Source organism: Nipponia nippon, unplaced genomic scaffold, assembly GCF_047370975.1.
Source record: "Nipponia nippon isolate SJK-2023a ecotype South Korea unplaced genomic scaffold, ASM4737097v1 scaffold_3, whole genome shotgun sequence".
In the NCBI taxonomy this organism is placed as follows: Eukaryota; Metazoa; Chordata; class Aves; order Pelecaniformes; family Threskiornithidae; genus Nipponia; species Nipponia nippon.
Genome location: NW_028262347.1, coordinates 93,197,617 through 93,224,135, shown reverse-complemented (window position 1 = coordinate 93,224,135; position 26,519 = coordinate 93,197,617). Strand labels below are relative to the sequence as shown.

The following is a 26,519-nucleotide window of genomic DNA, read 5'->3' as shown; positions in this document are numbered from 1 at the left end:
CATTTCTTAAGCTTATGCTTTTTAAAGAAAATCATAGTAGCCTATGACAAAAGTGTAACTGAACACACGGTTCAAGAGCTAGGCCTGTTTTGGCTGCAGAAGCATTATGTGGGAACTCATGAATTTCCAGAGCAGCTCTAATACACGATGTAGGGTAAACAAACCAGAAAAAAGTCTGGGCTAGGATCCATTTTCCCAACAAAAAATCATCTCACCAGAAGACATGACCCAACAGCGCGTTCTCTGAGCACACGATATTGGGCAGACACAAGCTGGCACAAACTTAACATGCTCCAGACAACAGCTTGCCTTAGTTGCCAGCTAATAATCAGTTCAGGTGGCAGAAGTCTGTGCTAGACATGCAGAGTACTGATTCAAACTTTATTAATGGTGAAAACAGAAAGGAGGATTAGGGCTGAAGAAGAATTTTGAGTTTTGAAAAAACATTTCCTTTTAAAGAGTCAACCAGCCCACCCCACCAACACAATGAAGAAATGTTTAACAAAAAAAACCCAAACCTATGAAAATCATATTGCCAAGTCAAGAATTTGAATGCAATGCAATGCAAAGTTTTCTAAGAGCCCATGAAATATTAATTCAAGCCCTTTATGTTAATTTGTTACAATACAGTCTTTAATTACAAGATCACGGATACTATTTCCATGAATCTGGTCTCATTCAAATTCACATAAAAGGAGAAAATGAGAAGTGAGCAGGTAACTATGGGACTGTTTTGCTCAATGTGAATGCTTGTCTTTTGAATCTGGGAAAAACAAAGCTTCTACAGAATGACCCCAAACTCTCTTTTAATCTCAAATCTTTAAAAAATTTCATTTGCAACCACTTTATTTTCTGCTGTGGTCTAGGATTACATCTACAAAAAAAAAAAAAAATTGAGAATTAAGAAAACTTAAGTAGAAAAACAGTACCTGACAGTAGTGACAGGGTAGGACACGATACACATGTTTAGATAGAGAAAGACATATATGAAAACCTCCAGTAACCATTATTATCTCTATATTATTGTAGTGTTCAGGCACCCAAACAAGTTTAGATGTCCAATGTGCAAAAATATTGTGGGAAACATACAATAACTGTGTGTGTTAAAGAACTAACTCAGACAACAGAATTAAAAAGAAGAAAGCACATATATTTTCATTTTACAAAAAAAGGAAACTAGGCTCTACCATTTCTCTTTTGAAAGTATTGTATCTGATTACCAAGGTGATTTTTTTAATTCTTATTTTTGTTTAAACTTTACCTTGCCAAAGGCCGTCTGGCTCTGTTAACAGCCTCAAGATCTGCATAGCGTAGATCTAGTTGGCAGCCAACCAGAATGACAGGTGTGCGAGGACAGAAGTGCTTGATTTCTTGATACCACATCGTTTTCACATGATTCAGGGAATTAGGATTAGCAATTGAAAAGCACAGAACAACTACATCAGACCTAGAAAGGCAACAAGAAAATATCCACTTAAAACTCAACATGGTTTCTGCTGCAGCTTCACCTATTTTCATCACTCCAGCTTAAAGCTAGTCCACTCTGCACTTTGAAAAACACACTGACACCCAGATATCAGAATACATGTTGTTCGTGCAGAGGTTTGATAGAAGCTACACATTTCACCACAAAAGCATGGGAGCACAAAGCCACATACCTAGGAAGCACTGCCCCTCTATGCTGAGAGATGATGCCTGCACGTGTGAACTGAGCACTAAGAAAAGAGGTAGGGCTTGCCGTTCTCTACTTTTACACTGAGGTTGTTCACAGGCTGTCATTGCTCAAGAAATAATTCTGCTGATTGGACATCTAAATTGCAATTCAAAGATCATTGGTGCTTGGGAATTAGAAAGGAGTTACGCAAAACTGCAGAACAGCCACACAGGCAGACACAGATCACTTCTGAACTTGTCATGGAGAAATACCTTTACTGCACCATTTTAGATCCTGAGGTGGTCTCCTTTGCAATGTACTCTGCACAGCAATTCTGTAACATCTTTAATAAATAACCTGTTAGAAGGGCAAATTACTACAGAATGACCACTTCTACAATATAAGCAAAAATAAATATTACAATGAAAATAAGGTCAGTAAAGTGTAGAATAGGACAGTGGCTTAAATCAGAGTAAGCATGACAATATTTGCAGGCTTTTAAAGGTTTTAAGAAAACAAAGAGTACTTCACTAAATAAACTTGCTTTGTAAATCATAAGTATGAAGATTAAGGTGACAGTTCATCCACTAAACCATCACCTAACTCTTGTCAGAGCTAGCACCCCAAGGCAGAGAAATGCTTGAATACTTGTCTCAGGGCATTCCTAACTCGGGGCAATTTCATTATTTATAAACTAGGATGGGATGTTACAGAACAGTTCTCAAGCTCTTGGGTCTCTCATGGGAAAAAAAGAAAAGAAGGAAAAAAAAGCTGAATTGAAACTCTTAAGAAAAACTGAGGGGAAGAGGCATTTTGAGGACGCAACTTATTGCTACAAAACTGTCAGCAGGATAATCTCAGCAATACCCTGTCTATCTCACTTCTGTTATTCTTTAATTTAGCACAAATGTGTTGTGTCTGCAGTTTGTGTAATATATAGAGCAGCAGCAGTGAATCTTAACATTCACCTTTTAAATAATGAAATACCTCCTCAGGACTGCTGCTTTCTACATTTCACTGAGGGCACAGCTATATCCAGCAAGACTGTTTCTAAAGATAGCTGCATAAAATACAGGTACTGCTGTGAGCATAAATTTAATGCAAGAGAAATGCTCCTGCTCCAAGTTTGTATCTTATATAAACCGCAACACATCTGTCATATCTAGAAACACAGCCTTTTCAAACTGGAAAGTTATCTACTAAATAGCAAAGTGGTAAGCAGCTAATACACTGGTCTTCTACATAATTGAGGCAAACACCCTTTAAACTCCAACTTGCTCTGTTCAAGGTCACGTAAGAATAAAACCTAGGCCCCAGCAGATACTTGCTTAGCTCCCAGAAAGGAGAAATCAACATACAGCTAAGATTAAAAAAAAAAAAAAAAAAATTGTGTTACACATATTCTAATCTAGTCAATTGTTGTTTAATTCAAGATCATCAGGACTGGTGGAAAGGCAAGTGTTGTCTGTCTGTCTGGTCCTAACTATAACTAAGCATCTTAAAGAGACAGACTGTCTTGTGTCCTTCAGAAATTAATACCTAAGCCAAGTAACTGCAGTCACGAGTATCCAACGCTCCTGACTCTACAAACCACAAGACACACATTACGTCTCTCAGAAAACCAAAAGGAAACAGAGCTCCAGCAGGACTTCATGGGCAGGAGATGACAACAGCTCCACCGTGGTGCTGGTGCTGACTGATGCTGGGCTGGCCACAAATCTGGGCTCCTGCGAAGAGGCAGTGATGATCTGTTTCCTCGGACAGGACAGGCCCAGACTATCCAGCAGACTGGTCCCAGCACAGCCCTGCATATGTTACAGCCCTTGCCAAGGGAGTCTCACATTTTTGCCACAGAGAGCTGCACGTGGTTCTTGAGCAACTTATCACCTCTGACCTCCCCTGGGCAACCACAAAACTGAGCTGGGGAAAACCCGTTTGTTTACCCATAACTCACAACACACTTAGCGTTGCACTGACAGGACATTTCCATCTTACTGCCTTCTGAAGTGAAAAACAGAATAAAGAGGTAAAAAAATATGATTTGCGTATTATTCATCCTGTGTTAAAACCTGGACTTCCCCATAAAATGAATATCCTGAGAGTTCTGTACTGAACAGGGAGAAATAAATGGCCCTGTGCCATAAACAGGACAGATGGGAAATCATTGGGTAGTGACAGAGTTCACACGCTAAACCAGCACCACAGCTGGGTCTGCTAGCTCACAAAATACATCCATCTTATCATAATAAATTAAGTTTTCATGCAAGTCATAAGCATGATTTGCACTATTAGTACAAGCTGGAGACAGTAATATATGAGGAAGATTTACTGTCTACATAGGACTGAACATTTGAGGAAAACTGTCCTTTGGAAACCTTAATTAAAATATCTACAATTTCTTTTAATGTCAAAGGTACATTTACAACTTGCTAACGCCTCAGTATAAAGTTTGGTTTGACATTTGTTCATAAAAGCCAGAACCTGTCAGGTTAAAATAATGCATTAATATTTCCCAAACATTAAAAATTTACCAATGTTATTTTAATATTCTCAGGGAACATAAAAGGATAGGATTAAAAAAAAAAACTAATTTATTGCCATTTTTGTGCGGTTCGGTTACTTGGAGAATGAGAAAGGATGAATCAGGCTTAATTCTGCTTTCTTCTTTCTCTCTGCAGCAATATATTCACAAATACAAGTGGCTTTTTTCGAAAAAGAAATTTCATAACCATTTCCCAGTAAAATTCAGGAATGATTTGAGAAACATTTCCATAGACTTGAATACCAAAAAGAGCTTTAGAACTTCTCTATCACATTCCTCCTAGAGCACCATCCAATTGAGATGGGCAATAGTTAAGGCACTGTGTGCATCCACCTTTGTTAAATACAACAAAAGCGTATGATTACACTTACTGCATATATTGATGATTGATACTGAAGTATCACAAGAAACAAAGAAAAGAATTACAAGTAACTCAGCAAAGAGAAACAGTAGCTTGGATATCCAACACACTGTCTTGTAGATTCAGTGGTACGTGTTGGAAATGCATAACTCATTTATTCTTACATTCTGCTTTTCACAGGCTTATCAGAAGAAATTGTGAATTGTCTGCTCGTATTATTTGAAATATCTGAACATACTTGATTATCACCAAAACTCATAACTTCTATGTGACTTGCTCCAGCGTGTGATCAACCACCAGCATCACCAGTGTAAGAAAATAGGTTTCTTTCTACTCACTGGGACTCCAAACAGGGGAGAGCACAAGGTAGATGTGTGGGACTTGGCAGGTGGAAAAGGGGAACAGATCTCTCAGCTGTAGGCAAATGAACCGCCACCCACATGTTTGTCACTTCCTGGCTGACCAGACTCCTGCATTGGAGTCTCACATGAAAGCATAAGAGCAGCGTAAGAGCACTTCAAATGCTCGCCTTGGAGTCACAGAAGAAATTCTTAGGGCAAAACATACACATCTGAAGTCAGCCCAGCTTGGTCTAAACATAGCTATGGACTTCCTATAGGAGGCTCCTGTGGGCAAGGAATGAACCTTACCACCAGTGCAAGAAGCAACCCATCTACCTAACATAGGTATTACCGCAACGCATTCAGCGATATTTTCCCAAACTTGGATAAGAAGAACTTTTGATGGAAGCAACTACCTCTTTTTAGACTTCAGAGAATGAAAAGAAACCCTCTAGACAACCACATCTCTGGCAGGAATCAGCACATGGTGTGCTGCCATCCTGTGAGCTCCTACTGTGTGAGTTATGAACTGTATCAGATGTACAGAGAGCAGTCCAAGTCACCGCCGAAAAGCAAGCAGTATAGCACTGACAAAGACAAGACAACTTTAAATTATCAACCTCAGGCTTCAGCAGTAGTCAAGCTACAGGTAACCATCGTAACCATCTGGAAGTTACTCTGCAATCACTACAATAAGAAACTCGTGAGGTGGGGGAGAAAAAGCAGTATATTAGCTATGTAACAAGCCTTTCTGATGGAGCTGTTAGAAGCAGCAGAGAAGTTACTGTTTTCTAACTAGAGCTGTTTTGCGTAACAGAGCACTCCATTGGTTTGGGACTGAGATTTTGAAAGACTCATCTGCTTACGTGCTATGTGTGTTCCAGAGCTGGTGTAAGGAGCTGCACTGCAGATGTACCTACACACCACATTGCTGATCCATCTCTTAGTGAGAAACTGCTACATATTTTCCATCTTCACTCATACTCTTATTTTAGACAGAACTTCAAGGAAATAGCAATATTAAATGATATCTCATAGATTCCATGGCAAATGTGTTTAATGTTTCATAGTCTGAATCTAGAGTTATAAACTGTAGTGCTGGCTGCAGATACGCTAACATGGGTTTATGTCTCATTAAAGGAACAGGCTGCCGTCTGAAATGTACACACTGCATTACCTAGGAAGAAGTTATTCCCTCTCGTTTATAATTTACAAGTTACTGGGAAAAATTGCTGCATGCAAGAATTGCTGGTCATGTGTAAAGGGTATCATTTGCCATCCAGTCATGGAATAATACTGTTGGGTTTGGAAAGTGGAAGAAATAAAGCTGTGAGGAATACAGAATGTGAAGAGGAGATGTCTCTGATTTGGAAATCAGTGCAGGGAGTGGGGAAGAGGAAAAGGAGGAAGACTGAACTGTATTGCCATTCTATCTTCTCAAGTTTCTAGAGGAAAAGTCAAAAGCATATATGTTGTTTTAGAGAGCTTAAACGAGACCCAAGAGTTAAGTCTGACAGAATCAAGTTTAAGGATAGACAAATTATATTTTGGTTTACAAGAAGTCTGTTGCACATATTTAATCAAATCAAACTTTAAGAATAGCCTTGGGGGGGAGGGAAAAAAAAAACCAGTGGATTTCGTCTATTATAGCCTTTATTTTTCCCTATTTTTAGATATCGGCTTTCTCTGAGAAGTAAGGTTGAAGTAAGGGAGTCTATTAGAATTTTACAGAGCAAGCAATTTGGTAGAGGTTCATCCAAATTGTTAGACTCTCTTGGCTTTACCAGAACAGCTAATCCTTAGACATTTATTTATCAATAAAAAGTCATTTTGCTTTTACTTCTTCTGTCCTCATTTTTTTTTCTGTACACACTTCCCATAATTTTCCCAAGATTCCTCAGAAACCTGCATCACAGCTGAACTTATCCCACTTGAGACCAGAATTTGACAAGAGCTATCTCTAGCGTCCACCTGCATAGTCCTTCAACCACCTGAAAGGAAAGATTGTGTAGGCCAGCAGATTGAGTGCAAACACCAGCTCCCAAGTTCCCAAACACAGTAGGTTTAGGCAGTAGAAGGCCATCTAAGAATTGAGAATCTCATTTATGGCTGAACAAAACCCTGCTACATCTCCATGTCAATCCGGATACATTTTGAAGAGAGAGATTCACTCAGTTATACAACATTTTTCATGCATGCATCTCACCGAGCTGAAAAAAAATTGTGCAGATAAGCAAGGCTGATAATGTTTTAAGTGGACTCAGTTTTTAGTAAATGCAGTTGCAGCCATCACATGAAATGAGAAGAAATTCATTAAGTGACTGGTGAGCATAACAAAATGACCTGAAGACACAGGACTTATGTGCACACACTCAAAACAGATGAGAGGCTAGGAAAACTAAAATGCAGGGGGTGCCTTGCATGTGAAGAACTGAAGATATCCAGGTAAGGCAGGGCAAGACCATGCAGTGCCCTGGATGTGAGCAGGAGAATCAATTAGTTCTATACTTTACCGACAGCAGTGAAGCTTCTTAAGTACTGGTGTAATGTGCGAAACTGTCAAAATGCCCTGAAATATATTCAGATTTTGTGGTGAGTAGCATGCAGATCTATTTCTAAAATTTCTGTAACGTCATTTTTAGTAGGAAACAACAGTAATAAAAAGAAGATAAAGCTACCTTTAAGAAAATTGCATATTTCAAGACTGTGCTTCAAAAGTGGAAAGAGTTTTCCCATATGTTCCTTACAAAAAATACATCATTCTTAAATGTTAAGCATTGTAAAATCTCTTCTATTTCCTTTGAGGTACTCATGGGAAAACAGTGGTGCATTTACAGAGAATGACAAAAAATGTTTTGATATCACAAAGAACGATTAAATTATCTCATTTTTCATTGCAGAAACATGCAAGAGCTGCTCTTATTGTACAAATGCCTGACCAGCAATACTGCTAAAAAGAATGGCAAAGTTGTGTGGAACAATGTAACAAGAGGAAAACAATTTTATTTTTAATTTAAAGGACTGCTTACACAGTCTTGGAATTTGGTTCATTTTATTGCTGGCTAAAAGAAGTAAATTCACCCATAATTCTGGTTCAGCATTTACATATGAAAAATTCCATCTTAGTGCTAAACAGAACTTCGCAGTTTAAACAGCCTGCCTGCAAGGTACCCCAGCATGATTCTGGGCCAAATTTTGCCAGTAGACTCAGTAAAACTCTCTTCGGAATCAGGCATGTTTGCAGTATACACATCCACCATAACATACCAATACATCCCTTTTTCCCTTCCCTGGAGCAGAGATCTTGATTACTGCATTTCTAACTCAGGAACAAAAATTCTATGATAAACAGAATTCTAGAGATAGTTAATTGAGGCTGAAATACTGAAATATTCTGTGTATCACATGCAAAGTCGGGATTTACGGAATTAAGACACAAAGCCTGAACACCAAATCAATGGAGAAGGATGAAAGAAAATGATAGAGCAAGAGAAGGTACAGGGCTAGCTGGAACACATCTGATCTACCCGGGGCAAACACCGAAACTCACAATATCATACAAAGGGACTGACAAAAATATAGCTAAAAATGCTTTTGTAAGACATAGCAGCTGACTGCTGTCAGTCAGAAAATACAATAATGAGAAATAAATTAACAAAACAATGGAGAAACCAGAAACATAGGGAAAGGTGGGCTTTTCAAGCTTATTTTCTGTTATTGTAAGGAGGCAGCTTCCAGATGAGAACTACATGCTATTTCTCTACAGAGAACCAACTAACTTTCATCAAAGATACTGCAGAAAAATAAATGAAAGAAGAAATAAGCCTTTCTTTAATCCTGGCCCCATCATCTAAAAAAACCCAGGAACCAATGATCAATATGAAGACATACTGAGTTTAAAAGAAGCAAGAAGAGATTTAGTTAAAAAAATTATTTCAAGGTAGGGGAGGGATGTAAGGATGGAAAAGGAAGAAAAAAGTAGAAAAAAGAAGATCCAAAGCTAGGTCCCAAAATTCAGTAAAAGCGTGATTCCTTATAAGTACTGATGAAGAACACAGATAGGAAGCCAGGGACAAGACAAAGAAGGAGGTAAAAATCCAGAGAAGATGAAAGAATGATAGGGTTTGGTTTGCATCCAGTATGAGAATGACTTCTGAAGGCACAGAAGACATGAAAGCTGAACATTAACAGACGCTAGATGCATCTCTTTCTCTCTGAAGAGAAAATATGGACTTTCATATTTTTTGCTTTCTTTGGGCTATCACCAAAACCAGCTTCCTCCTTTTTTTTTATTTTGAAAAAACTGTCAAGAAACTGGCAAGTTGATGTCACAAAGTTATTGATAAGAACTCAGTTTAAAAGTTTCATATTTTGACATATGTATGAGGAAATACAGACTGAAATCCTGACTCCCTTGGAGTAGAAAACAGCTCAGGAAATCCACCTAGCACCTATTCACAATGAAATAATTCACTAAGATCAAGATTTTGATGGGAAATCACTTCCCAGGTTAGCACTTCCAAAAATTTTGATGTTGCAGTCTTTTAGGATAGAGCCCAAATGCCCTCTTTCCACCCAGCCACTTAGCCACTGACTTAGGAGAGCAAGGAAAAATGGAAAATCATGTAATACCACAAATAACACTTGATACATACTTTTTCACTCCAGTCAAGGAAGGCTTAAAGCATTACAGGTGTCTCTCTATTATAGATAGATTACATGTACATCAAGTTGAGCCTCAGACCCCCCCCAACAGTGATTGGGCACATACCTTTTTAAAGGAAGGATTCCTAACAGCAATTCCATAGCAACCTCTTTCTACTCACAATATGGAACCACGGTGGGATGCAGAGAAGAAAAGTAGTAGATCTGCATTAATTTCACTGCTTTAAGTATATGAAGCATATACTTTCCCATCGGCTCAGTGAAAAAGCCTCGAATGTTATTGTAGATAACAAAAGAAGAAAAAACTAGTGCATACACACACCATATCAGAATAAAACTACTTGAGAAAGCTACCTCTCTGTGAACCTCTCTGCTTATTCTAGTCTTTCTTGGGGTTGATCTGAGTCAAACTCAAAAGAGAAAAAAAATCATTAAAAAAAAAAAAATTGTTTTACAGTTCTTCAGGACTGCTTGATGAAGAATCTGAACAGCTTATAAACCACTATAAAGTAGATGGAGAGGCTCACAAATTTTGGTATTTGAAGATGATTTGAAGATACTGTATATCACTTTTTGTGGCAGCAAAACATAGCAAAAGGAAGCAGCCAAGTTGAGAAACATCTGAAAACAACCGGATTCCCCATCAGCTGACCCTTTGCTAACAAAGCAAAAGACTGTCTTGTGCCTGTTAAGTGCTACTACTGTGAAGATACATCTCTGATGATCCCCTCCAACCCACTCCAGTAAATGGCTCGCAAGGCACGTGGAAGGTGGAGAGTTATCGTAACATAAAAACAAGGATAGCAAGACTGCAGGGGAAAGTGTGGGCTTTCATTCAAAGCACTTCTGAAACCTTGGACCTTCTCTGAAGAAAGGAGAGGAGCTGCTGGCCCATTCTCAGCTTAGGCACCAGCAGTGAGTGACAGAGGGCACTGATCTAACTAAAGGCAAACCAAGTAACCCTGTGAAGATACCCACTTCACCCTAATCTCACTGAATTTGCTGAATGCAAATACCATTTTACATCAAAGCTACCTAGGTTTTGTTTTTATAGGAATATCATCATCACTGTCCTTTAAGAAAAAGAAACAAAAAGCAGAACAACCCTAAAGAGATTGGTGTAAGTCTTCAAATACGAGTGATAAAGCCCTGTTCTCACAGACCCTTCTCAGCAGCGTTCAGAAGGTATATTTTTATGGATTCAGTTACATTGACGTAACTGGTTAAGGAAATTGTAATCACACAGAAAAAGACGAATGCATGTGTTCCTCTGTGTACGTACAATACCCACAAGGCTTATGAAATCTATTCACAACAGAGGAAATACTCTAAACATATTTTAAGAGGCTCTGTCAGCAATCTCACAGCAAGGCTCATTCACATTTGTAAGTCACGAGGAAAAAGCTGTTTTCTGTCCATGCTGTATGAACAGATTTTGTTTGGTCTACAGCTCACATTTAAGCTGCAAGTAAATAAATCATCCTGGCTGAATTAGCTGACAAACCACATCCATGGTATTGAGAATAAATATTTGATTGGGACTGAATTAACTCTTTGCAGATTTGCGCTCATGTTTACACATACTAGAACTGCATGTATAAAAAAACCAGGATATGTAGGATATTAATCAAATCGTAGTCAAACATGCTTACCTGAAAAAAATAAAAAAGAAAAGGATGCAAAAGGAAAAAAAAAAAAGTGCAAGCCAGTCTTTTTCCCATTTTGTTTTTATAATTAGTTTGAACACAATGATATGTTGACGCTCTCATTCAAAACCAGATTGGACAGGAGGATAGAGGATAGTGACTCCTGACAAGTCGAAATGTAAATTAAAATGTTTTCATGTCTTTACACATGCAATTTTGTGCCTCCCAGGGAAACTGGTACATAACAACTTGAGCTTTATATGAAGTTTCCACCTTATTTGCAGGCTTAGAGAATACAATAGCTCTGAGACTAGATTGTTACTAAACAAAAGAGGTGACTAGGAGCTGGAAATCAATACGCTAATCATAACAAAGACATTGTCATTTTACAACATTTTGGAGTGATTTTGCATCAAATGAAACCCTGTGGGACAATATTAACAAATGACTGTTTGGCATCACATGGTGCCTAAGCTGAACTGAACAGGATACTTCCAAAACTAAAGCACACACTCTAGTTTAAGGAAAAAAAAAACATGTTATGCTATAAAACTGCAGCAAATATTTCCACAAGTCCCTCCAGCCACGTCTTCCTCCCTCCCTTAAGCTGTCAGGAACTGTTTCCCAAAGCTCACAGAGGACTGTGATTACTAAACTAACCACCACACAGTAGAATGCAAGCTCGATCTCACTCTCCATACTCCCATTTTAAAGGATGGCAGTAGAAACATTAACCATTCCACCCTCAGTGGCATTCAAATATGTTTCTCTCTTTCTGTCACACAAAAATAGCGGAAAACACATTCCTTTTGTCATTCTGCTTTCATGTTTCTATCTGTGAAAAATGAAGAGTTAAGAAAGATTTATCTTTGCTGCAAGTCCTATTAACTGTTCACCCTGCATCTATAGCATAATCTATTTATGTAACATTTTGTAAAACTGTACGGAACAACCTTTTCCAACAAGCAGCAGGTGAATTAATGACCTGCTGGTGCTTGTTACACCACGTTTAGGACAATTAGAGGTCTTGGCTGAGCGTTTGGCTACAATAAGCCTTCCCCTGCACAAAGGGCATATGCATAAAAAAATTTTGAAGAGAACCAAAGGATTATATTATTATATGATCCTTCACACAATCAGAAACATGGTGCACTTGTAGGTGTAGCCTTCAGCAGTTTGGCATAAAATACGCCTTTCACCGTACTGCAAGATTTGACTCGGCTATAAGCAGACTGTAGTTCAATGTACAGAGGTGATTTAAAATCAATTCCTATAAATGTGAACATTCAATATCAGAAATCTCTTCTTAAAATGCTAAAATAGATAAAATACTAACCAGCTGATTTTAAATGAAACATTAATGCCTTTCAAAACAATGAAGTACCTAAACAGTGCTTACAATTAGGAAATTTTACAACTGAAATTCTATTTATAAAATAGCTTATTTAGAGTTTCCAGTTACTTTCTGCATTAACAGACTTGCAGAAAAAACACTAACAGAACAGGAGGTTTCCAGAACAGTCTTTTTAGGTTAATCAGGGTATAGCAAACCTGATTCTACACAGGTTTAGTTCTGCTAACATCACAAATGAATCACTGTGTTCACATGCTTAATCCCACGAGATCTCAAGTTATTCACGTCCTCCTATGGCGTTTGCAGGATTAGAATCTAAGTATGTTTCCTCCCCTCTCCCATCCTGTCAGTAGACGTGGGATCAGAGTTCAGAACATGCCTGATTTTGTTCTCCTAATCTCTAGTAATCTTCTCAGTGACACAGTATCTGTTGCAGAATATCAGGAGGCCGTATCAATGAAGAACAGTTAGTGGAAATGTTAAGTTACATCGGTATTTATCAAAGTAGGCTCCATATGCTGCCAAAAGGTAAAACAATATCTATTCACACACTCAAGTAGCACTAAATATTAAGGTCAATATTACCTTAAAGTCAGTAACTTCCCTCACTCACAAAGCTTATTTATAAATGGTACAGGCTGTGTAGCCCAGATGCGTTGCTACTTTAGCTCCTGACACAAAATTCAAGGTAATTCATGACTCTATGATAACACAACTAACACAGTGCTATATACAAAGGAGGGTTTGTACAAACTGCCATATGGAGTTTTACAGTGTGAAAATTTAACTGGTGGATTCAACCAACAGAACCCACTCCAGCAGTTCTAAGGGCTAGAGAATAGAAAAGACTGTCATCCTTCAAAGTCACTTGTTTCATCAGGTAGCACAGAGAGAAGGAAAAGAGTAGGACAGTGCATTTTGACAACATGGAATCCAAAGCTGGGACAGACACTCGACGAAGGGTGTTCCCAGCTGGAAAAAAAAAAATATCTGTCTATGGAAGTTTGATCATCTGCAGTGACTGAAGCAGATATGAAAAGGATATGAAAAAGTGTAAGAAGGTGAAAAAATGTGCAAGGACGGAGACCTTGCTCAAATGTCAGTTATGAAAATACCTGTCCAAAATCCATCTTCAGCTCAGTATTTGCCAAATACAGGTAATCTCTTCTTATTATATATGTATTCAAATGCCTGTTACTCAGCTGTTCTGCTGCCTGTACTGCTACATGGTCAGATCTAATTACCATTAAACAAAACAGAAAGACTATCACTGGCTTCGGTCCTTGTTGAAACTATGCTGAAGTTATATTATACATGCTGGAATAATCTAGATTACATTCATATTTATTTATTTATTTTAAAATTTCCAGGGCTAATCAATTCACCAGCAGACACTTGATATTTATAGAAGAAAAAACTTTCCTTTCCTCAATTAAGAAAATACAGAAGAGCCTCACCTTTCATGAAATTCGCTCTGCTCTCAAGAGGTTAGCTGCCCATTCAGTATCACAGGTTTTAATAAAAAAAATATTTCATTGAGTAAGAGTGATGCTTCCCAACATCTCTCCTTGTTAGTTGCTTGTTAGGCAATTATATCATACACTGCTTATACAGGGAGGGAATGCTGATATTCAATTTTGTAAAACTACAATCTCATTTTGGGGAATGTTCTTTACAATTCAAAATAGGACAACAGTTGTTGACAGAGCTTAGCAGGCTGTTCAAGGAAATGTAGCATAGTAAAACTACGCTGCTTTTTAAATATTTATATCTTTTTAATCCTTGCAGCACATAATCTTCTTTGCAGCAGGCAGGAATATGAATACCCTTGATTGTTTTTAAGTCCTTGCTTTTCAAAATTAAGATTTGCAATTTTTTTCTGCCCTATAATTTACTACAAGTATCACTTAAAATTTTGCTTGGATCAATTTACCTTCCGTAAGCAAAGCGCCTGTCTTTGTGATGGTCCCCAAACGTATCCCACAGCCTGAGAGAAACACTCACTTCATCCACAACATCTCTTGAGCGTTCAAGGACCTAGAACAGAACACACATAGCATGCTCTTTCCCTCCATCAAACAAGTACATTTCTAATTCGCCCCGTAAGAAGGTCCAAAACATACTAGACCAAGAGTCTATCACATACAGTTTTCAGCAAATGCTGTATTTTATAGAACTGGCAGAATATGCATCTTCCTAAAAATAGGTTTGGTAAAAAAATTACTTCAGAATGAGAGACTCTGAGAGATGCGTATCAGACCATGGCTGCAGTAGAGACTTGTGAGCTCATTGCTGCAACCTGACAAAGAAAGGCTTGCCAATAAATAATAGTACAACCTCACAGCATGTGCTCCATATTTTGTACACCTGCAGTCCTTACCTCTTGGCAGACGCGGTACTGATCAATGGCCCAGACAGTTGGTACGTGAGTTGCCAGCAGCTGATACTGAGTCAAGGTTGTATTGCATGCTCTTGCACAAATTAGACGAGTCTTTCCCACTGCATTATCTCCAACCACCACGCACTTGATAGTTTCAACGTTGGGTCTTTCGTAGTCCATGTCAGTGTCCATTTATCAAAAACTGTAACAAGACAGTTAAACTTGTTTTCTACTACTGTGCAAAACCAATGCTATTCAGAATCAGAGCCTTCCACTTCTTGAGAGATACCTGAAGAGGACAAACTCTTGAGGAGAAGCTTGTAGCAAACTGTACCAAAGTAAGCTACCCGTTCCTTTAAATACCTCACAGTTATGCAAATGCACAACTGTTTTGCGGTTTATGCTGTTCACATGCTATTTTCACTTTGGTTTCTGTAAACATGAGCCTGTTTGCAGAAGATAGATCTTGGTGAAACAAGGGCAGCTAGCACAAACTTACCGCTTGCTAATACTTTTTATGCCAAGAAGGAGAAAAGACTGGACATCAGTGGGTTTAACCTGAAGGATACCAGTATAAACCTGCCTTCTGTAATCTTGCCCATTCAGGATTTGATTTAGGGCTGTCCAAACAATATTGCTAACAGCAAGTCACACAGATGGTTTTACTTATATGCACACAATAAAACTGACTTGTAAGATGACTCCAGAGACTCTGTTCTTTACACACCACAACTCCCATTATATCCTGCATGTATCACACACTTAATTTTCCAAGGAGAAGTTTGTACAGATCATGGACTAAAATGAAACCAAACAGCCCAGCAGGAACTTGCAAATACACTTATCTATACCTACAAATTCTTTTTTACGTGACAATGGAAAGTGAAGAGAAAGAGATTTTTGAAGCTACTGTCCTCAGGGAAAGTTATTATTGAAAACATGTACTTAAATATTCTATGGCAACATATTGAACAAATGCCTGGATACGAATGTAAGCTGGAAAAATGGATATTTGAAAAACTAAAACCAACTCCTGCATGTTTACTACAGTCTGTCATTTTCATATAAAGGAATACGGGATCATAGTTTGATATATCTGATTTTGGTTTTCTAATGTCTAGTAGTCTGCTGAGCAATCTGGTCTGTGCCAAGGAATTGTAATCAAGAAGGGAGAAAAGGGAAAATGAAAGGCACAAACATGTTCAGGAAGGCTTGCCTAATAATTATTTCAGCAAGGACACCTAGAGCAATTTAATTGACAAAACACAGGTCATCATCTGGAGCAATGGTGTCCTTTTTCCTGAGAAGAAAGCACTACAGAGAAAGAAGCCGAATGATTCATTTTAATACTTTTTTTAATATTCACATCTCATTCGCACATGAATATAGAATATATATTAACTGTCAGGCTGTTTAAAATAATAGATACAAGCTGTTTTCGTGTCCATTTTTCACTGTCAGAGGCACTATGTTCTGATTTAAGAAAAAGCATGTTTAGTAATTACTAGCCAAACACTAATTTAACTGCATTCTTTCATTATTTAAAGTCATGTAAACCAAGAAACAAAAGTCAGTGTTAGAATTAAATGTTACCCATTTATTTAAAATTTTAGGCATGGACTGCATGCTAATAGCTATAATGGCTAAGGTACAGTTATAATGTGTGGATGGGAGGAGTTAGGGACCACACAGACAGCAAGGTGCCAGCGTGAGTTTATGCCACTACTGTGTCACACTGATATGTTTTCACAGACATTGAATGCTTCTGGAAATACGTGTTAGTCTGTGTTGTAGCATTTCCAGAAGAAAATACATTTCCAATATATTCTTACATGCTAGTCTGTGCTGTAGCAAGAATACATTTTAGAGAGTTGTCCTACACTAGACTGAAACATGGGCCCAGAAACTCTTCATCCCGGCTCAAGTACATGGTTGCACAACTAGAGCGTTGCAATCTGCCAAATGTAGAGCAAATAACATGGCTTCAAACATACATGCACAATATCTACTGCATGTAAACCCTAATGGCCTTGTGATACCAACCTGCTATGTCGGCACAGAGGTTTTAGCTGATAAGGAAACAAACCTGTTAAGATATTGCCTTTATCCCTCCATCTGAATTGTAACCTGCATCCTGAAAGGTTACTAGTCTTGAGGTGAAGGACTACGGAGACTTCCAGTTACCTGTCTGTGACCCAACCACAGCTGCTTGTTGGATGCAAGCTCTCACGAGGCTGATACCTGGGGTGCTCCATGGACTCTGTACCATCTCCATGACTCCAAATACAATAAGAGAAATGAGAGCTAACTCCTCTTTCCTCCTTCGCATCCTTTCCAAGAATACAGTCATGATATAAATAAAAGTACAGAAACAATATGCTTTTTTCCACATTACAGAGAACAAGACATTTGTACACCACAGCCTCAAAGGCAGGGCCCTGAATGAGTAGCAAAAACCCAAGAGGTTTCAGTATGTGATCTAAAAAAGTTTCATGTCAAGTCTGAGAATAAACAGCAACCCCCTGACAGTATATGTGGTATTAAATTACTTTATATTTTATTCATGCATGGACTAGACATCACAGATGGAATGTGGAAATGTTTACAAGGCTGGAAAACAAAACGAAGGAGCGTGGCTAGCCAGTGTGTCTGGTTGGTTTTAAACCACCAAGCAGAGAGATGCCAAAGCAATTTCTCTTCCAACCCAATATTCCATTAAAATGCTGTTACACAGATTAGCTGAGGTTTTATATAACAATCTGATTTTAAAATTCTTCAAGAGTTCTTAAATGGTCGTTCTGCAAAACTGCACTTCAGTCAGTCACAAAATATGTATTAAGCACAGAGTCTGGAATCTTAAAAAAATTTCCAAGAGGATAACAAAGCAAGTTTAAAATTAACAGGCAAATCTAAATAAAAGTAACAAGAGAAATCAATACAATTATTTGAAAATCCTAGAAAAGGAACACATGAAAATAAAACTTAAAAATTATTTTTTTTAAATTTCTGATATACTTACTAACTTAATTAAAGCGAAGTTATCACAGAACTCAGACACAGCATGCCTGAATGCCCTATTGTAGATCAATGGCAGTCTAATGAAGATATTTTTAGCGTGACTCAATACTGCACAGGACAGAGAATAAAATAAACTTGGAATAAAAACAAAACTAGAGCTTTGTGGCTATGTTAAGGAAAGTTCTTAAATCCTCTCCAGTACATATAGAGTATCTATGTATTAAAAATGCAGATCATTTTAATATTGTTCACTATTTTTCAGAAAGAGATTAAAACAGAAATAGCTCCTGAAGAGACTAACAGACAGAAGCCTGGACAGATATTTAGACACCTCAAATAAAAACAGATGCTAACAACAAATTACAGTATAAACAATTAGCAAAACATGTGGATTAAATGCTTACAAATGTAGCCAGAAGCCTTCTGGCTACTGGAATGATTAAAGCCAGGAATATGTACAAGATCTTAAAAATACAGCCATGGTTAGTTTTTTTAAGGTAGCCTCTAGGTTAAGCTTGTGCTAAACCTATTATATAATCACAGTGATTAAAAATGCTAAAAATGTATTTACAAAACTTAAATAAAAAAAAAATATCTAGATTTGAGCTCTGAAAGTCTGATAACATCTGGGAAGACCAACTGGACCTGAAACAAAACCAGAACAAAACTGGTTAGACAAGAGCAAACCAGCATATATAAAGGTTAATTAAAAAAAAAAAAAAAAAGCATAACATTCCGAGACCAATTAAAAACTCGCTAAAACCAACCTACATCCTGCAATAGTTTAGTTTACCAACAGAACAAAATAGGGTAAAGTACGAGGAAAGTTACTCGAAGTGTGACCATTCTCAGAGAGGAAACTGCTAAACAAACCAGAGAAAGACAGAAAGGCCATCAAATGAGAGGAGCAGTGAGAAACCTACTGGGGAAAGATCTGATCAAATATGGCTGTTCCCAAAAGAAAGCAGCGAAAGATTCAGCTGCTTAATCCAGTTCTAAAGAAAGATGAGCAGATGGATAGAAATGAAAAAAGATACCCGGAAGAATAACACAGGATCTCAAAAATCTCTTAAGATGTTTCTATTTTTACATTGTCACCTGTGATTGTTTGCAGATGAAGAGGAGACAGAGGCAGCCAAAAATCAGAAGATGTGAGTAGACTCAAGATCTAAGATAAAGCCATTTAATTAATTCACTCAATTAGCAGAAAAGAACTATTCCAAATAAAGCTGATTTATTTCCAAAGAAGTATAAGGTTACTGTTCTGAACCATGGCTTGCAGATGGTTACAGTTACTGATTTCTTTCTCTGTTGTTTCACCTCAAATTGCTGTAGGGTGCCTGGTTTTTTGTTTAGTTTTTCCTTATTGCTGAATGAGTTGTTATTATTATCGCTAAAAAACAGTTGCGGTTGCCATAGCATGCAGATCCTTCTGGCTAGTCAGCCTCAGTAATGAAACACTGCCTTTCTAGAGAAATTTTCCAAAAGATCTGTAGATGAAGCATATCACTTGATTATCTACTCCACTGGTACACAGATTAAACACAATAGACACACACAATCTCCCTCTCTCTCTCTCTCTCTCTCTCTCTCTCTGTATTAATGTAGGTGTATTCATACACAAAGGAAAACCAGATCCTAACCATGAACTTGTCTTAAGAATGCAGTTTAATACATTTGAAGCTGTAATTGCATTTTTCTCTGATGGAAAGAAAGTGGATGAAGATCCAAACCCTACAGTGTGTTCCCTGTGCAGGATCAGGAATCCACCTCTATGGATCTCACTGCCTAGGCAGCTAACTGCCCATTTTGAAATTCCCAGATATTTTAAATCATCACTTAGCATGTACAAAACATAACCAAGATTTTTTTTTCAAAGAGCGGTAGCTAATTATCAACCCTTTTCTCTTCAGCAAAACACCACAAACAAATCACTAGGAGTGTCTACATTAATCAGTGATTATGGAGTGATCCTGCAGGTATTTACTTCTTAGCTCAGTACTTAAACACGCCCAGTAAGACTGAGATAGCACCTCTTAGCATGAAAACAAGCAAGCATGTTACTTAGTTCTTGTGTTAAGAGCAAACTCTTCAGCTGAAGGTTCAGAGTGACAGCATGTAAGAACCTTGCCTGCTCAGTAAAGTTTTTTTTTAAGTTATTCCACGGTAAAAAAAAAAAATAATTCCAACCTGTCTCAAGTAATCTGACCAAACATGAAAACCAGAAAGTCCTTCAAACAAACAAGTTGCCAACCACAATTACAACATCACAATTTTATTAAAGGAATCTAAGGGAAAGAGACACCAAAATCTACCACCTCTTAATATGAATGGTGTGGGTAGGAATTATTTGAAAAACTCAGGCCACCAGTAAGGTAGTAAGACCATTAACATTTATCTCTGAAAAACAGAGTCTTTTGAAACTATATGAAAAAGCATTTGTAGGTAGTCCATATTTCAATCTATTCTGGAAATGTATTTTTGAGTATAGTTTTGGAGTGACTCCTTCAGAGAGTCATTACACAATAACATATCAAAAGGAGTATAAAAAAATTCACAAGACTACACAATGCTCTTACCTCCATCCCCAAATTGCAAAATTACTGCTTGCAACCATGGAAACTGGAAAAGGAGATGCAAAATGCCAAGTTCTTCAGGCACTGAAGTCACTACCTTACACTGCAGAATCCCAAGGCACCAGCACACTAGCAAGGACCGAAGAGCACATGAGCCAGAACACGCGTGTGAAATGTTCGTTCTCAATATATAACCTGCCATGTGTTGTTTCAGAATCTTAATGGATTAACACATATATGCCAGGGGAAAAGGCAGGGGGACTTACTGTTCATTTATGCAAGAGTATAGAATTCACAGACAGCTCTGATTTGGGGAAAGGTTAAGGGCCAAAACGCTGTTTTGTGGTTTGGCTCAATTTAATCAATGAATTTAGGGCCCCACCAAGTATATTTGTGAAATAAATCACAACATGGTATCAAGTAACAGATAAACTATACCAGCTGCTGAAAGACTATCACAAAACATTTTTCATAAGGTATAAATTAACATATATATATAAATTAATATTAGTATTTTATTAAATTGCAGGAGTGCCAATAGGGAGATTGCTTTAAAAAGAAAAACTATTCCTTGTCAGCATCAAAGAATGAGCTGGTGACAAAGGGTCATAAGACTCAAGGTGGGATCAGATCACTAGGTCACCAGAGGACAAAGATGGGCATGAGGCATATCAGGCTGGATTCTCATCCAGGATGAAGAGGCATTGCTCTATTGCCATTATTTAAAGTTCTGGCAGTTTACATGGAAACACTGAAAAGGAAGAGACTGACATGGGAGGAAGAAATTCAAGATTAACTCTGGAATTTATCAACTACTTGCCCTACCTGGCCCATCAACAGAAGATGACAACAGATACAGCCAATGACTGGGAACGGAGAAAAGCCCTTATATTCTAACGTTGACCTGATCTCAAATGTGAAACCCTTGGACCTACCATGGGTAGAAAGAGAAGGGTAGCTGACTGAAATGTTGCTTCACTGCATGAAGTGATAAATGAGATAACCCCCTGGCTGTTGCTGCCCACAAAAGGAGAGTGCAGGTCAGCAGGAACACCTTTATCTTCCACAAGGGCAGAACCTGGTTCTACCCCTTTTCAGCTCTTCTGGGATAGCTGGGGTGTTTCAGCTTAGGGCCAGTATAAACAAAGAAATAAATCCCACAGAATGTTGCTAAAATTTGATTCAGCTGGAGAAGGTAAGTACTGAGGTTATCATCAAGACAGACTGCACTTGGCTTTCCTGAACCAGCTTCTTTCATGACAGCTTTAGGCCAACAAGCATCAGATTTAATCCTGGATGCTACCCCTTAGTCTGTATTACCTGCTGGAAGAAAGAAGTTCTCAGAAGCCTCCATTCAGCTGCCATAATCCCCTCAGCTTTAAAAGGGAGCAAAAAATTGACCATAGCCACACACAGAAATGAAAGGAGCAGCCTCTAAGGAAGATGTGAAGTTGGAGACAGAACAGACTTCTCTATGTTTACCTAGAAAACTTCTCAGTCAAATCACTGCCACAACCTTTGTAGAAACTGTAGAGACAGGGAATAATAATTCATGGCTTGTAGTATCAGAAGCCTGTAGTATCAGAGCCAGTCTGCTCTTTCTCAGCATGCTTGACTCCAGATTTTTTTGTTTCTAAAGGCTGGTTATTAGGACACAGGCCCAGCCTACCTCTGTCATGACACAATACTTTTTGATTAGTAAGAATGAGCACTTCCTTAGATGAACAAAACTCAGAGGTACTAGCAAAATACATGTTCTTCCCACATTACTGTATAAAACAGACTGCCCTGAAGCTCAATAGCTGAGCATGAAAACATCCAAGTTTAGGTACAATAACTGTTTCTCTTGAGCCTCCTGAAAATGTGCAGTCCACAAGGACCTGTCTTTGTGTTATACACACTCACAGTCTATCAGACCAAACAGAGATCCAAATGCAAAGCTCAGCATTAGACTTGAACTATGTCAATTTTCCAACAAGGTCTGGAAGACCTGAAGAGCAGAAATCAACAAGCTGATCACACTGAGCAGTTTACATATTATTTTGACCTGTGACATACCTTGCGATATCCTTTGTGATGAGACCATCTCTTTAGAAATTAATCCATACAGCAGGTGAAGGACATTTAACTGTTTCAGAACCTCATGTGTGAGAATCTGGGATGAGTGTTTTCTATATGGCGGGAGAGCCTGCAACACTGCCACCCCTCCCTTCACCAATTCCTCAGAGTCTACCTGAAGAACAGGCCATGACACAAGGCAGTCCCTTGTGCCTCCTTTTGCTTCTTCTTTCTTGCTGTGCTACAACTGACTGCTCTTTCCATTTACCGGAGATGACCACAGCAGACACAGGGGACTAGGCAGTGACCAAGATCTGGCATTGCTGTGGGTCATAATCTGTCATATCATCACGAACTGAAATTAACTGTGGCTGCCATTAATAAAAGTGGCTGAGACCCAAGTAACTGAAGAACGGACAATACTCATTGATGGTGATAACCATCACCAAACAGCTGGTACTTTATAAAGCAGCCACCCATAAAATGCCATTGTGCACTGAGTCCTTAGATTGGTCCTCCTTCTGCAACAAAAAATGACACTGCAGGAGTAGATTAAGGGTGCACCTCTACTAGCATTTTAGTTCAGATCAAGAACACATTTTTGAAGCAAATATCCCAGTTGTCACCACTCACCATGGTTTGGTTCACATCAGGTGCAGCCACAGAGTGCACAAACTGAATTCCTTTCAGATGAATCTGAAGTGAAAGATCTACCACCCACCACTAATGAGCGAGCGTTCAGTCCATAGGACCAGATTAAAGCTAATCTGAAGTAACACCCTTTGTCCTGAAACGTGTGCAGTGTGGACACTGGGTCCTCAGCACGAACTTTTTCATCCCCAGGTCCCCTGCTACTGCATCACACGACCCACTAATGTAGACAGAGCATCAGATGCTCTGGCTCCTGGTTCGTTATTTGGATCAACATAAGTGGGGCAAAGCTGCTGCTGAATCCTTAGTGACTGCAATGCTCAAGAGTATCTGGGATAACATATAAAACTCGAGATTAAAGGGAGAAGAATCACTGGAAAAGCCTGATTCAACACTACTGGGTTTCATGGTAATAAACTGCATGAAATCCCTGATTTTACTCTTCTGTAATTAAGAGCATCAGAAGCTTGTACAGCGTTTAACTACTGATACTGTAGCATAGGTTGTTACTGATTTTACCCATTTATAAAGACAGGTGTTGACATTGTATGCTCTGTTTGGTAAGGTCATTATTCTGAGCAGTGTTCCCAACACTACAGGAGGAAAAAAAAACCAACAATAACCACCAGATAAGGCATTCTCCCAACTTTTGTGCATTTCTGTGGGGAAAATATTTATCAAGTTTTTCCAGAGCTACAAACAAATAAAAATATTCCAGAGACACTGGAGACCTTCTAGCACAAAGAGCTGTTGAATTCACTTTCTGTCCTTGTTTTTCTTCCAAAAGACAGAATCAGGCTCTTGTTTCTTGAACTTTATGTGACATTTCGCATGCATTCTCCTCTTTGTTAATCAGTGATATTAGAAAGATATTATATGTGATTTTATTTACTCCCACATGTGATTGCTACAAGGAAACTATACAAGGAGAGTGAGACCTCATAATGACAGCAGGTAAAAACCCCCCAAAGACCTGAACACTGACTAGAATAGTAAACGCTTCAGGATGGCAGACTTCAGATAAATGCTACTTTCAGGTCTTGGGTCAAGTTCTGCATTTATGTCTCAAATGCACGTCCAGCAACATTAACTGAATTGTGCAGGAGGTGAGTAGATGTGGAGTTTACTTGTAATGTCTAATGCCACACTCATTTGCAAAGAAAAAAAAAATAAAAAAAGATGAGAGAAATTGCTATCTTGTCTCTTTCACGTCAGACAGAAGGGAGAAGAAACCAGAAAACCAAAATGGTGTTGGATGGGAACCAAAGGGAATCCATACTTTCATTTCATGAACCTACCCCTAGTAACAAAGGGCCCAACTATCCCCACACGTACTGCAGGCTGCACCAATCGTAGCTCACGCACCATGCCACCATTTACTCCTTCAGCGCAAGGTTTTGAGCTCTTTTATGGAAACCCAATCAATGATCCAAGGGTACGTTCACACCAGTCTGACCAGTCTTGCTATAAGCTGCTCTGCAAGTCTGCTGTATGCAGCAAGGATGGCTCAGCCTTTCCTTCCCCCCCCTCCTAAGCACACACTTCATTCTACAACATTTGCGTACTCTTCTGGCACAATAGATGGGAGCAAGGGAGGAGCATGTCAAACATGTTGCTCTTTTGCTTCTCCTACTTCAAGGCTTCTCTGTCCTTTCATCTCCTTCAGCACAGGGCAACATCTGGATGCAGGACTTAAGCATTTTTCCAGCGAATAAAATGTATTAGCAAAGAATCAAACATTGGGATTTACTGGTCAAGTGATCAGCTCTTCCTCTCAGACTAATGCTCTACACTATTTGCAAAGCTTGGAGTTTTAAAAGGGCAGGAGTTTTAGAAAGCTCCCCAGAGCTAAAATTGATGTTTATTTCTTCTTGGATAAAAATACTTCTACGCATCTGAGCCTGCCCCAGACCTTGTGCTCCTTAAGTATTGTGTCACTTAGGTAAAGAACCCTAGTACAAATATTGAACTCACCAAGTTGGGGTTTTTTTTGTTAATAGTGTATAGATACATTGTATACCTGACACATAGAATCAGGCATACAAATCCAATGTGTATATAAAAGAAAAGCATAACCTAATGGGAGAGGACCTCAGAAAAATATTGAAAAGAAACTAAGCTGTTCTGTTTCCGTGTCCTGTGACTCCCAGTCCTGAAATACATACAGCCTGTACAGAGATACGTGCCATACTTATGCGTACATGGCAACTCTTTAATGTAGTCCTAACAACGGTGGTTTTCTCCCCACATGCTTTATTTTTGCCTAGAAAGATCGGTAGCTTAAGAACTCCCCTTGAGCACACCGAACAAACTAATTTCCACCTCAGCTTCTATTACAGCTCAAGCTGAACATTTGGCTTTGAGTCAGATGTGTGTCCTGAAATAGTACACAAACTGAGGATGAACAAAGTCATTGAGAATATTCTGGCATCACTTCCTTGCTCTCGCTGTGACCATATGCAGAGCTTCAAGGGCTTTCTTTTATTATTACCATTTTTTAAACAAGTGTATCGCTGCCTTCAGAAGCCTGAGTAGTGCCTTGACCAACAGAAGGCAACTCGGAGCTCTCTGACTAGTCCACCTCAGTCTGTCCAGTGAAGGATTTCTCTTTGCTCTAGATGTTGGATGCCACAATACTCAGTCAAGGTCGACTTTACAAATTAAAGTCTACTGCTGTTTGTCTCTACAGCCCCTTTTTATGGCCCCCAAACAGGTCCCGACACAAACACCTGATAATCTGTGTGCTGCAAGACCCCCCAGCAGCCTCCTGCTGTTGTCACAGCAACCCACAACAGACTCCACAGACAGAGCAGGGGGAAAGAAGGGGGGGGGAAAAAGAGAGAGAAAGATAAATCCTTCAGGTTTTTAGTAAATGACACTCAGAAGTACCAAGCGCCAGGTTTCTGCTTCCCATACACATCGTACCCCTCTATTTTTGCCTTGCGCCTTGTGGCCTCGGTGGAAGGTGAAGCCGGGACAGATCTGCCTCAGCAAGGACTCAGCCCTCTCTGTATCCGGGGGAGGGGAGGCTACCTCCTCCTCTCTCCCGACGAGGCGGGAGAGCACCTGCGGGGAGACGGGACGCGCAGGGCGCCGCCGGCTGCCAGCCGGCCCCGGCCCCGCACACGCAGCCGCGGAGGCTGCGCCGGCAGGTCGGAGCACGATCGCGCCCGGGCGACGCGGGACCTACCCGGGAGGGCGGGACGCCCGGCAGCCGGGGTGCACGCAGCGGGGCTGGCCCCCCGGCCCCGGCGGGACGGGAGGGGGTGGCAG

General features: G+C 39.2%; 1 protein-coding gene across 6 annotated transcripts in view; it reads right to left on the bottom strand.

The window, feature by feature from the left end:
- Positions 1–26,519, bottom strand: part of RHOBTB1 (Rho related BTB domain containing 1) — a 55,094-nt gene that overhangs the window by 10,742 nt on the left and 17,833 nt on the right. Inside the window, exons 1-4 of one of the 6 annotated variants that reach the window (XM_087765201.1) lie at positions 26,437–26,499; positions 14,944–15,145; positions 14,497–14,600; positions 1,262–1,447 (exon numbers count right to left, since the gene is read on the bottom strand). In XM_087765201.1, the coding sequence (XP_087621327.1) occupies positions 1,262–1,447; positions 14,497–14,600; positions 14,944–15,135 (482 nt within the window). In that variant the 5' untranslated portion in view covers positions 15,136–15,145; positions 26,437–26,499. Of the gene's footprint in view, positions 1–1,261; positions 1,448–7,411; positions 7,468–14,496; positions 14,601–14,943; positions 15,314–26,436; positions 26,500–26,519 lie in introns of those variants that run through there. The other 5 variants (XM_087765202.1, XM_087765204.1, XM_087765200.1 and 2 more) reach the window with 5 other exon arrangements.